At 42.0% G+C, this 13,222-nt stretch overlaps 1 protein-coding gene across 7 annotated transcripts in view; it reads right to left on the bottom strand.

Annotated features, from left to right (window-relative positions):
• GALC (galactosylceramidase) overlaps positions 1-13,222 on the bottom strand; it is a 59,414-nt gene that overhangs the window by 32,288 nt on the left and 13,904 nt on the right. For 6 of the 7 annotated variants that reach the window (XM_055435982.2, XM_055435980.2, XM_088839408.1 and 3 more), the window contains 5 exons: positions 12,053-12,121; positions 11,732-11,795; positions 10,111-10,224; positions 5,277-5,416; positions 3,225-3,263 (listed from right to left, as the gene is read on the bottom strand). In XM_055435982.2, coding sequence (XP_055291957.1) covers positions 3,225-3,263; positions 5,277-5,416; positions 10,111-10,224; positions 11,732-11,795; positions 12,053-12,121 — 426 coding nt within the window. Of the gene's footprint in view, positions 1-3,224; positions 3,264-5,276; positions 5,417-10,110; positions 10,225-11,731; positions 11,796-12,052; positions 12,122-12,290; positions 12,543-13,222 lie in introns of all 7 variants that reach the window. The other variant, XM_055435979.2, reaches the window with a different exon arrangement.

Genomic DNA, 13,222 nt, shown 5'->3' with positions numbered 1-13,222 from the left:
CACTGACTACACTCAGATCCTATAAGGGATTTTCCAGACACAACTGAAAAACAAAGTCAATCATAAATACAACGTAGTGAAGTCGCTCAGTCGTGTCCGATTCTTTACGACCCCATGGGCTGTAGCCTACCAGGCTCCTCTGTCCATGGGATTTTCCAGGCAAGAATACTGGAGTGGGCTGCCATTTCCTTCTCAAGGGGTCTTCCTGACCCAGGGATTGCACCTGGGTCTCCCGCATTGCAGGCAGCTGCTTTACCATCTGAGCCATCAGAGAATCCCAAACACAATGTAAACAGCAAAAATAAAAGAAAAAAATAGATTTTCCATCTTCACATACATTGCTTGTTTGTACTCTATTTACTTCTACTCTTAAAGACAAATCCTTGCTATTTCCGGGGGCTATCTTACTATACTATATGGAATATATATTCATTAAGCTTATTGAATCTGAATACCTGCATTCATGTGCCATTATTGAACTCTCTCTCATGGGCTTTTTAACAAACAGGACACAGATTCTAGGAAAATATTACTACAAAAATGGCAAATGCAAACTACAAGTTATTTCCTAAGGTGTGTGACTGCAGGCAAACTACAGTTTGGGAGAAAAGGAAACAAAGTCTAAAACATTTAAAACAGTGATGATGAGTCTTAGAATAGGAATTAGTCTTTCAAATCAGGCAAGCTGAATTAGAATGCAAAGGAATCAGCAACAGGCTCTTAATAGTAAAAACAAATAAATAAAACAACCACCTTAGGTGCAGACCATTAGCTTAAAACAAAAATGAAATTAAATTCTAATGCTTTTAAAGCTTCTTTCAAATGAAATGCATACAGCTCAAGAGAAACATCAGTCCTGGGTGTTCACTGGAAGGACTGATGCTAAAGCTGAAACTCCAATACTTTGGCCACCTCAAGTGACGAGTTGACTCACTGGAAAAGACTCTGAAGCTGGGAGGGATTGGGGGCGGGAGGAGAAGGGGACGACAGAGAATGAGATGCCTGGATGGCATCACCGACTCGATGGACATGAGTTTGAGTGAACTCCGGGAGTTGGTGATGGACAGGGAGGCCTGGCGTGCTGTGATTCATGGGGTCGCGGAGAGTCGGACATGACTGAGCGACTGAACTGAACTGAAAGAGAAACAAACATATGGGCTTCCCTGGTGGCTCAGACGGTAAAGCGCCTGTCTGCAATGCGGGAGACCCGGGTTCGATCCCTGGGTTGGGAAGATCCCCTGGGGAAGGAAATGGCATCCCACTCCAGTACTCTTGCCTGGAAAATCCCATGGCTGGAGAAGCCTGGTGGGCTACAGTCCATGGGGTCGCAAAGAGTCGGACACGACTGAGCGACATCACTTCCACTTCTTTCAAAGAGAAGCATGTGAAATCCCAAGGTGGGGGTTGGGGGCAGTGTGGAATGCCAAGTTTGGGAAGATGAGAGCTCATCACAGCAGCACGGTCTACCCGACTACAGGGCTCCTCGGGCTACGGGCACTAACCTGGCTTCTGCTCTGTCCCCATGCTGCCCTCATCAGAGCTGTGCTCACCCCGGCCCCAGCGTGCCACTCACGACTCCTGTGCCTCAGTCCCACACGAGCTCCACTGCCGTCCCCACGGCCCCCCGCCCCACCGCCGCACTCTCACCTCACTGGAAATGCCTGCCCCTGCGGCTCACTGCGAGTTACCTGGCTCTGGCTGCACTCAGTCCTCTAATCCACGCCTTCTCCTCCACACAGCTAGTGACTACGTCGCGCCGTTACTCCAGAGCACACGGGCCTCCTGAGGGCTCAGCGCCCCTGCCGGTCGAACCCATCTTCCTCCACTCGCTCTGCCCCCAGACCCCTTTACTTCTCAGTCCTCACGTATTCCCTACGGCACGGTCTGCCGCTGCCACTTGTGGAGCGCCTACCCATCCCAGCCTGAAGACTCCAGCTAGCCTGTAAATAGAAGTCCCTAGCCCTCAGACACAGGCATCACCTCCTCTCTGTGCCTTCTGACAAGCCCTCTATGTGCATCATCCTGCTAAATAAATCATGACTGATATTTCAGTTGGTCATATGGGACTCTACAGTCCCCAAATGTGAACTCCTTTTGGGTAAAAAAGCACATTTTATCCTTGTATTCCAAGCACATATACACTGTCTGACAAACTAGGTGTTCAGTAAATGCTTCCTGGCTGACTGAATGAATAAACGAAATAAATTGAGTGGACACTACATGCTTAAAAGAATAAGACACTCAATTTAAAGAAAAAAAAACGTAACCACGAAATTCTATTTCTTAGAGAAAAGACATAATAAAACAAGACAAACAGAACTATAAGGTAAACCAGAGAATATATCCACTTGAAAAGTTAAACTGCCATTTGCTTTCCAGTGATGGAAAGGGCTATTACTCTCAGATTTTCCTTTCCTAAAAAATAGCAATAACAGTAGCTACCCCATAAAGGGGGCAGTAAGAATTAGATAAATATTCAGGGAAAGTACCTCAAAAAGAAACACACTTTGCAAATATTCAGTTCACTCACTCAGCCATGTCCGACTCTTTGCGACCCCATGAATCACAGCACACCAGGCCTCCCTGTCCATCACCAACTCCCGGAGTTCACCCAAACTCATGTCCATCGAGTCAGTGATGCCATCCAGCCATCTTATCCTCTGTCATCCCCCTCTCCTCCTGCCCCCAATCCCTCCCAGCATCAGGGTCTTTTCCAGTGAGTCAACTCTTCGCATGAGGTGGCCAAAGTAATTGGAGTTTCAGCTTCATTGAAATATTAGTTGCTGTGTATTTGCTAATCACAAATAGAAACATACAACACACTCCAACATAACAGGAGAAAGAAAGAAACAGGAGAAAGAAACAAGAAAGACTTTCCTGTTGACAAAGAAAACAAGAATGAGATAGTACACTACAAATCTGATACATGACAATGAAAGAAATATCTACATTTCTTGACATTCTAAAAATCTAAATGATATAGTTGTTCCATAACAATTATCATAATTATACAAATAATGAATTTTTAAATAGGAAAATTCACCACAACTATAGACAAAGGCAATTTGGGGATTAGAAGGAATTATATAATTTTATGTTACAACTGGCAAAACACGTCACTGTGCTGTAAAAAATGCAGTGTTCCTACTACTCGTTTCCATGGAACTACAAAGGAATTTTTCACTAATAACTTAAAGATAAAAAGATTTTAAAGTTGTACAGACCTTGATATAATTAACGTCAAATGCCCTCTCGTTCCAAATCTGCAAAACAGAAAGTCAAGCCGTCAGCACTGCAAGCCTTTGTGTCAGCAAGTAAACACTGCCACTAAGACGCCTCTGCTCTCGCCGTCTCTCCTATCACCTGGAAAGCCCGTTTCCTTACTGAATAGAGTGCCCTGCCATTAAGTTTACAGATATTTATAGGACAGCACAATGCTCAATTAAAATAGGATTGTTAAAAACCTTAACATATTCGGAGGGTATTTTTCAAAAACTCACTCCAGAGATTTCTAAAAATGGAGTATTAAATCATTCAATGAAGACTGGCAAGACAGTGCATGCCAGGAACTGCAGCAGGCACTGGACACTTAGCACACACAGGGCTGCGGCAGTGATTCTTGCCAGTCCCTCCACACGCAGCTGAAGGCCAGGCATTAATAAGGACACTGCATAGGAGCCACAATGATGTGCTACGTCACGAAAGCAAACTCTTAATGAAAACAAATAAAAGGAGCATGCACAGACCTCTTGGGCTTAGAATCATACAGCATGAGGTTTCAGGGTTGAAACAGAACTTCGCTAAGACTTTCATTTTGCACCTGAGAGATAGGCATAGCTTCCAAATACTCTTTTCACTCAAGTGATTCTGGTGGTGGCAGTTCAGTCGCTAAGTTGTGTCCAACTCTTGCAGCCCCATGGACAGTAGCTCACCAGGCTCCTCTGTCCATGGGATTCTCCAGGCAAGAATACTGGAGTGGGTTGCCATGCCCTCCTCCAGGGGATCTTCCTGACCCAGGTCTCCTGCACTGCAGGCAGATTCTTTACCAACTGGAAAGTGATCTTATCAAAGAAACTTCCTTACCATGGCATGTGGTTATGAAGGGTCTAAAAGAGATGAGAATAACCCATTTTCTAACAGAAACATTTTCTGTGACTTTACCGTAACAGAATGTTGCAGGGCTCACGCCTACGTTTAGTTTCACTGCGGGTTAAAAATATTTGGTATTTAAGAAAGTTCTCAAACACAACAAACTAATTTTCAGGTATAATCTAGAGAAGCATAACAAACACAGTGTGTTCTTGCTTCTGGCTTCCTACAGCCCCTGGTTTGCCCTCATGTCCCATATCGGGTCCTAGGATCCTGCAGTGTACCTGCTGCAGTGTCTACCCCTCTCACACAACTCCTCACAGGCTTATTAATCGTGCTCTCCCCAAGATACATTATTCCCAATGCCTGCAACACAGTAGCAGCCCTGTGATTGCTGGCTGACTGCATGAAAGCCTTTAAACTCAGCTTTGGCAGCATAGTTATCAGCCAGAGTGTATGGAGACCCACTATGTGTGTGCATGAGGCTCCGTGGGGGCGCAGTGCAGGGTGAGGCATGCCTCCAGCCAGCCAACAGACCAGCGAGAAACACAAGATGTCATGCCTCGCATTGTTAAATCATTAAAAGGTGTTAAGTAACAGCTCAGGACAGGGGTAGGCGTATTTCTAACAGACTGCCTAATCAGACCCACCATTCGTATTTTTTATAGCCTGAAAGCTAAAAATGGATTTTATAATTTTAAGTGGTTACATTTTAAAGGGATATATAATTACCTACATAATATCCTTAATATTGCCTTCTGATCCACAAAACTTAAAATATATACTCTCTAGCACTTTTAGAAGTGTGCTACCCTCTACCTGAGGACCAGAGAAGACTGAGGGAGCAAAATGAGATTAATCACTAAACTATAAAAGTAAACACACTATTATTGGAAGAATTATTAACAGAAAAACTAGGGAAAGCTTAGAAGGAGAATTTGAGCTAGGGTAGCAAAACAAAACAAAAACAGTGCAGGGAAGCATAAACTACATACAGGTTTCAAAAGTGGGAAGATTTGGATGGACAGAGAGGATCAATGGTGACACAGAGATAATTTGTCAACAGACACCAAGAGGACAAATTAGTCTCAGAACACAAAGATGTCAACAAAGTGCCAGAAATTACTTTAAAAAATTATGAATAAATGTTTAAAGCTTAATCATGTCCTGAAAAATATATTACTGACTCCAATATAATCAATGTCCAGGTCGTGATAATGCTTGGACCCCACAATCCATGTCACGATGTAGTAGGCAGTCAGTTGAAGATTGACGTAAGGCCAGTTGAAGCCCTTCCCCAGCCATCCAGGGAACGACCACGGCAGCCCTGTGGAGACGAACAGGCAGAGTTGCAGCAGGTGTCACTGTGCTGGCACCATTAAAACCAAAGCAAAACAAACAAAAAGGAACCAACAGAGGCTAAGCAAATAGCCAATAAAGGTCTGATGACAGGAAAGATGACATACCACGCACAAATTCTCAAAACCCCTTCCAGTTTATGAACACAGTAACTCCTTACTGATCCTGAGTCAGGTTCCATGATTCTAAGTGCTCTTTCAATAAAAGAAATAAAAACAAATAAAAACCCTTTTCTCAATGATATTTACCAACAAAAATAAAGGTAACATATAATTTAATATCCCCACCCCTGCTAAAAAGATATTCGATGTACAATTTTTCTCTGAAGGCAAATCAAAGAGTTTTGAAAGGTTTATGCTTAACCTGGTGGCTTAAGACAGGAAAGAATCCGCCTGCAATGCAGGAGACCCTGGTTTGATCCCTGGGTCAGAAAGATCCCCTGGAGAAAATGACTATCCACTCCAGTATTCTTGCCTGGAGAATTCTATGGACAGAGGAGCCTGGCGGGCTACAGTCCACGGGGTCACAAAGAGTTGGATATGACTGAGCGACTAACACTATGCTTAACAACTTCTGTGAGGCAAGTACAATACAAATTCTACACTCAGTAGTACATCTCCTTACAACTTGAAGCTATTTAAATACTAATTAGTACGGTAATCAAATTTTGCAAAACTAGTTTTTCTCTATGGCAATATAAGTACCAGTGGGCTTCCCTGGTGGCTCAGAGGTTAAAGCGGCTGCCTCCAATGCGGGAGACCTGGGTTCGATCCCTGGGTCGGGAAGATCCCCTGGGGAAGGAAACGGTAACCCACTCCAGTATTCTTGCCTGGAGAATCCCATGGATGGAGAAGCCTGGTAGGCTACAGTCCACGGGGTCGCAAAGAGTCGGACACGACTGAGCGACGGAACGGAACGGAAGTACCAGTGACTCAGTAGGGAAATACCCCTTTGTTATATGATATTGAACAAATAATCCACATTCTTCTAATACCCCAGTTATTATTAAGTTTAAAAAAAAAAGAGAGAAAAGAAGCACTATGATTTTAAATCCTAATTCTCTTACTAATATATTAAAATAAAGTCAACATTAATTTCCTTAACTGTTAATATATGTTACCAATCTAGTTTACCACTGAAAAAAAATAAAATCAAAATGATGAAATGCTTATTTTTCTAAACTCCAGAAGAATGCCTCAGTTGTATCTACACAAGAAATGTGACACTGAAACAATGAAATGTTTTAAAACAGTGAAATGCCAAATACATGCTGAAGGTCCACCATGAGTAAGTCTTTGTTAGGACAGGGTTCAGCCTGCCAGATTTTCTGCATTTAAATGAGCACTGACCTTGAAAGCAGCCCAGGGGTTAAGTATATGCTGAAGTCAATGATGCTTTTTACTGCTCGATTTCTGAAAACTCTTACAAAAGTCCATTTAGAAAGAACACACTGACTCCTCATTTTTTTAACTTAGAAAAACTTACACTTGTCCTTTAATGGTTGAAAATGATTTTAAAACTGGCGTGAAGTTAACCCCTATAAGTTAAGACCATCAGCAAGAAAAAGAAATGCAAAAAGATTGTCTGAGGAGGCCTTACAAATTAGCTGAGAAAAGAAAAGAAGCTAAAGGCAAAGGAGAAAAGGAAAGATATACCCATCTGAATGCAGAGTTCCAAAGAATAGCAAGGAGAGATAAGAAAGCCTTTCTCAGTGATCAGTGCAAAGAAATAGAGGAAAACATTAGAAAGGGAAAGACTAGAGATCTCTTCAAGAAAATCAGAGATATCAAGGGAACATTTCATGCAAAGATGGGTACAATAAAGGACAGAAATGGTATGGACCTAACAGAAGCAGACGATATTAAGAAGAGGTGGCAAGAATACACAGAAGAACTATACAAAAAAAGATCTTCATGACCCAGATAACCACAATGGTGTGATCACTCACCTAGAGGCAGACATCCTGGAGTGCAAAGTCAAGTGGGCCTTAGGAAGCATCTCTATGAACAAAGCTAGTGGAGGTGATGGAATACCAGTTGAGCTATTTCAAATCCTGAAAGATGATGCTGTGAAAGTGCTGCACTCTATATGCCAGCAAATTTGGAAAACTCAGCAGTGGCCACAAAGGTTAGTTTTCATTCCAGTCCCAAAGAAAGACAATGCCAAAGAATGCTCAAACTACCGCACAATTGCACTCATCTCACATGCTCGCAAAGTAATGCTCAAAATTTTCCAAGCCAGGCTTCAACAGTACACGAAATGAACTTCCAGATGTTCAAGCTGGATTTAGAAAAGGCAGAGGAATCAGAGATCAAATTGCCAATATTCACTGGATCATCAAAAGAGCAAGAGAGTTCCAGAGAAACATCTACTTCTGCTTTATTTACGCCAAAGCCTTTGACTGTGTGGATCACAACAAACTGTGGAAAATTCTTAAAGAGATGGAACACCAGACCACCTTATCTGCCTCCTGAAAAATCTGTATGCAAGTCAAGAAGCAACAGTAAGAACCAGACATAGAACAACTGACTAGTTCCAAATTGGGGAAGGAGTATGTCAAGTCCATTGGGGAATGGACTTGTCACCCTGCTTATTTAACTTGTATGCAGAGTACATCGTGAGGAACGCTGGGCTGGACGAAGCACAAGCTGGAATCAAGATTTCCAGGAGAAATGTCAATCACCTCAGATATGCAGATGACACCACCCTTATGGCAGAAAGTGAAGAGGAACTAAAGAGCCTCTTGATGAAAGTGAAAGAGGAGAGTGAAAAAGTTGGCTTAAAGCTCAACATTCAGAAAACTAAGATCTTGGCATCCAGTCCCATCACTTCATGGCAAATAGACAGGGAAACAGTGTAAACAGTGGCTGACTTTATTTTGGGGGGGCTCCAAAATCCCTGCAGATGGTGACTCCAGCCATGAAATTAAAAGACACTTGCTCCTTGGAAGAAAATCTATGACCAACCTAGACAGCATATTAAAAAGCAGAGACAGTACTTTGCCAACAAAGGTTGTCCAGTCAAAGCTATGGTTTTTCCAGTAGTCATGTATGGATCTGAGAGTTGAACTATAAAGAAAGCTGAGCACAGAAGAAATGATGCTTTTGAACTGTGGTATTGGAGAAGCCTCTTGAGAGTCCCTTGAACTGCAAGGGGATCCAACCAGTCCATCCTAAAGGAAATCAGTCTGGAATATTCATTGGAAGGACTGATGCTGAAGCTGAAACTCCAAACTTTGGCCACCTGATGTGAAGAACTGACTCTGGAAAAGACCCTAATGCTGGGAAAGATTGAAGGTACAAGGAGAAGGGGGCGACAGAGGATGATATGGTTGGATGGCATCACCGACTTGATGGACATAAGTTTGAGTAAACTCCAGGAGTTGGTAATGGGCAGGGAGGCATGGCGTGCTGCAGTCCACGGGGTTGCAAAGAGTCGGACGCAACTGAGCGACTGAACTCAACTGAAGCCCTATAAAATGGACCTCAATAAATCACAGAATTTAGCCTGAACGTGTAAGGCTATTTGAAATAACCAAGGTCATTTGACATGATAACAGTATGCTTCCGTGTGTGCTTGAAATCTTTTACAGGTCTGCACACTGCTACAGGAGAGCAGCGCAGGGAACACAAACCCATGTGAGAAAGCATCCTGCCCCTGGAATGGAAGCTCCACAAGGAAAGGAGTGCTCAAGGCGTCCCCACCTTCAACAGTGACCACATCCTTGAGATTCAAAACAAACAACAACGAAAATCACTTTTGCATGCACCTCTTCTAGAAATGGGATCCACTAATGTATGTAACACACAATTTTGCAAGTTAGTTGGGATATACTGCTGTCGACTATGAACTGGCACCTCCATCTACCTCTACAAGGATTAATCACGTGAGCTGCACGGCCGATTTTCAATACCCCCTGAAAGGAGTTCAGGGTGGAGAGCAGAAATGAAGCACTCTGTGATACATACTTTCAGAAGCCCATTTTGTGAGCCCACTTCTTGTCTCTCCTTGTCTCTAGAAAAGCACTGAACTCCTTCATGGGGATGCCTGCTCCTCGCGACCAGCAGAAACCTTCCACGAAAATGCGAGCCTGACCGCATGTGCTCCACTCACCAAAACCACACGCACACCGACCTCCCTGCCGCTCTGGAGGCGCTCTTTCCTCTTTCGCAAGTGCTGTCTCCCATGCTGCAATCCTCATTTTGCCCCAAAGAAAACTTAACTCATAACTCCCACATTGTACACTTTTTTAAGTTGACACAGTTGCATATACAATATACAATCTTATAAACATTGTCCTTATACAAATTTTAATGAGACATTCTGTTGAGGAAATCAGTATGACACCACAAAAAAAAGAAAAACAGAATAGACTTAGGTTCTAAATATGATTTTGATGGTTACTAATTTTCCAACCTTAAGTCAGTGGTATAACTCTCTAAGCCTCCACTGCTTCTGAAAACGAGAAGACAATGCCTCCCTCCAGAGGCAGGATAAGCATCAGACACAATATAAAAGCACACGTTTGGCTGCTGGGAGCGTACTGGCAGTGTTAACCGCATGATTGGCACTTCAGTAGTAACAGGTACTCCACACACACAATTCAGAACTTTAAAATTAAAGGAAGCAGACTACAAAAGTATGGCAAACTGCACTTTTTACCTATGAGTGTGATATTAGGGTTCCGCTTCTTAGCTTCCTTCATTAACCACCACTCATATCCTCGGAAATAATTCTCATCCAATGCATAGTGCATGTGGGAGGGCTCTGTGCCATCTGAAGGGAAGAGAGCAAAACAGAAAGGAAACTATTAATGGTGCTTCACAGGCCACACTCTATACACACAAACATATTGCAGAGAAGTAGCTTCCAGAGCCAATCCTGACCTGGGGCACATAAGAATAATCTTATATAACTTAAAGGTAGATGATCAAAGCATATTATTGCACTTTTCCACTACCCTGAGCGTCACAAAGGTCTTAAATAATCAACCACAACTTTCTATCATAAGCCATGAGTGTTATCAGCTTGTACAGTTGAAAATTTCTAGGACTAATATCCTGCTAGAAGTTGGTCTCTCGGGTTTTCAAATCCCCACGCCAGTTCTAAGTTCAGCCCACCTCAGCTTCTAGCTTCTCATTCCCAGACGTGAATCCTGAGCTGCTAAGCTCCAATTTCCAAACCCCGTGCCCTGAGCCTGTAAACACGCCTCCTTCAATCGAGACAACAGAACACTGAGAAACTAGGAATGAACACCCTTTCCCATTGTAAGAAAATGCCATAGTAATCTCTATCGGATGTCTAGGTAGGTAAACAACATCAATCCTCAGCTGTTACCACGTTTCTCAAACATCTGGCCTGGGGGAGGCGCCCTAGCCCTTTTCTTCTTAAACATAAACATCAGAATTCACAAGAGATACCTGGCTTCTGGATCTCTATCTCTAATCTAGCTTCAGCAAATGAAGATGGCCAGTCATTATCTATTCTGCAAAAAAGGGTTTCACAATAAAATGCATGTCTTCCTATAACAGCTAGGGGATGGTTTTGTTATGCGGTTTTCTTTTGTTTTTACTTTGCATTTTTTCTTTCAGCATAAATTAAATACCAATACCACCAAGCAGATATATCTATTTAATAAAAATTACTTACTAGTCACTAACAGGAACACAGGCATACAGACAATACTCTAAGGTTCACTATAATGGAGTCTAACCTATAAAAATATAAGCTATATATAATCATTGAATTTTCTTTTTCCCAAAAACCAGAGACCTAAAAAAATTTTAATTGACTACATGTATAACACAAAGCCAATCAAAATGATGACAATAAAGACTGCAAATTTACTGGTTAAAATTATTTTATTTTTAAAGGACAAAAATGCTGTATCTTTGAAGTACCAATTATTTATATTTTGCCACATATTTTATTTAAAGCTAATAACACTTTTTACACGTTTAATACATTTAAAACTTACTTTCTTAAAACTTCTCAGTAAAATTTCACTCTCTCCCTATTCTCTGTCTAGTGACTATTAGTTTATAAAAACTGTGGATTTATTTACTACTGGTTCTTCAATTAAGTTAAGAAATCTAAAGTCCACAAGCTGCTTTGTATGAAAAAATACATGTTTTGATATAATATTTTTAAAATAACTATAATGAAAAAGGAACAACAAAGAACAATCTAAACAGTAATCAACATATTCTGAAACCACAGTCTTTGAGTTTAGGTACAGGTTCAAATATTGGAGGCAAATATCCCAGTCCCCAAATTCTCCTACCTGTTGTCTGCCCATCACCACCTATTTCAACTTTCAGAATGTGCAAAGAGGCACCGAAGTTTGGCTGAGGAAAGAAGTAACAATATTAAGTGTGATTCACTGCATGAAGGATAAAACACTTCAAGACAATTACTAATCACTGCCTCTGATCTTACAGAGGAGAAAACCAAACCAAAACTTCAAATAGATAGCAACTTATTCCAAAAGTAATTTATCAGATTTTTAAAAACGAGAATTGTGAAGATGCTAAACACTATTGCTGAAATTCACCACAGTTTCTAAAATATCACAGATATTATTAAATCATTATTTGTTCACTACCTTAAAGAGATAATCCAGTATTTCAGAACGGTAGGGCTCTGGGTAATTTACTAGAAGTCGGGAGGTTGCCTAAAAAAATAAAACAATAAAAAGTTTTCAAAAGCATGAATAAAACAAATCTAATCATGAGCACTTTTTCATGGTGTTTATGCATGCCATCTAGCACGTCCACAGTTAGCCAGCTCTTGGGCAGCACCGAGCTGTGGGAAGTCATTTCCCAGGTTCTTTGTTCGCCTACCTTTGTTTTGCTCATCGTTGGGTAAATAGGGCTGATGTCTGTCCAACAGCTAAAACACAGGTTCCCAGCAACAACCATGTTTCTCTTCTACTGAGATGAGGGTTGGTGACGGTTGGCTGGGAGGTTAAGGTTGCTAAGTCTAGTGATGAATCTCATTATTACAGATTTATCTTGAGGATCTAGACTCAGAGAGCGGTTATCAGAAGAAATAAAACAGTTTCTCTACCTCAAGACCGTTTTCACCTACAATATCTGGGGGCCAAGAATGAGAAAGATGAATCTCAGGCAATTTTTCCCCTCAACATCTTGTAGGAAAATACTACAGGCAGCAATTCCTAAAGGAACCTCTACTCTCCTCAGTCTTATTAGAGATTTATAGGGGCTCTCTCTTGCTGTTAAGAATGATGTCACAATGGTCCCCAGGCCAGGCTATACAGGAAACCTCACACAAGACTGGCATCAAGCACTGTTTACAATAGCTAGGACATGGAAGCAACCTAGATGTCCGTCAACAGATGAATGGATAAAGAAGCTGCAGTACATATATACAGAGGAATATTACTCAGCCATAAAAAGGAATGCATTTGAGTCAGTTCTGATGCAACAGATGAGCCTAGAGCACATTATACAGAGTGAAGTCAGTCAGAGAGAGAAGAACAAACATCATATATTAATGCACATATATGGAATCTAGAAAGATGGTCCTGATGAACCCGTCTGCAGGCAGCAATGGAGACGCAGACACAGAGGACTCGCGGACACGCTGAGGGAAGCAGAGGGTGGGACAGACGGAGAGAACAGCGTGGAAACACACACATTCCACATGCGAAACAGCCAGTGGGAACCTGCTGTGACTCAGCGCAATCCAGTGCTCTGTGACAACCGAGGGGGTGGGTGGGTGGGAAGAGAGAGGGAGTTCAAAAGGGAGGGGA

The sequence above is a fragment of the Moschus berezovskii genome, chromosome 9, assembly GCF_049115385.1.
Source record: "Moschus berezovskii isolate FMDL1 chromosome 9, NW_MosBer_1.0, whole genome shotgun sequence".
Lineage (NCBI taxonomy): Eukaryota > Metazoa > Chordata > Mammalia > Artiodactyla > Moschidae > Moschus > Moschus berezovskii.
The sequence above is the reverse complement of the archived record's forward strand: the minus strand, read 5'-3'. Positions and strand labels throughout refer to the sequence as shown.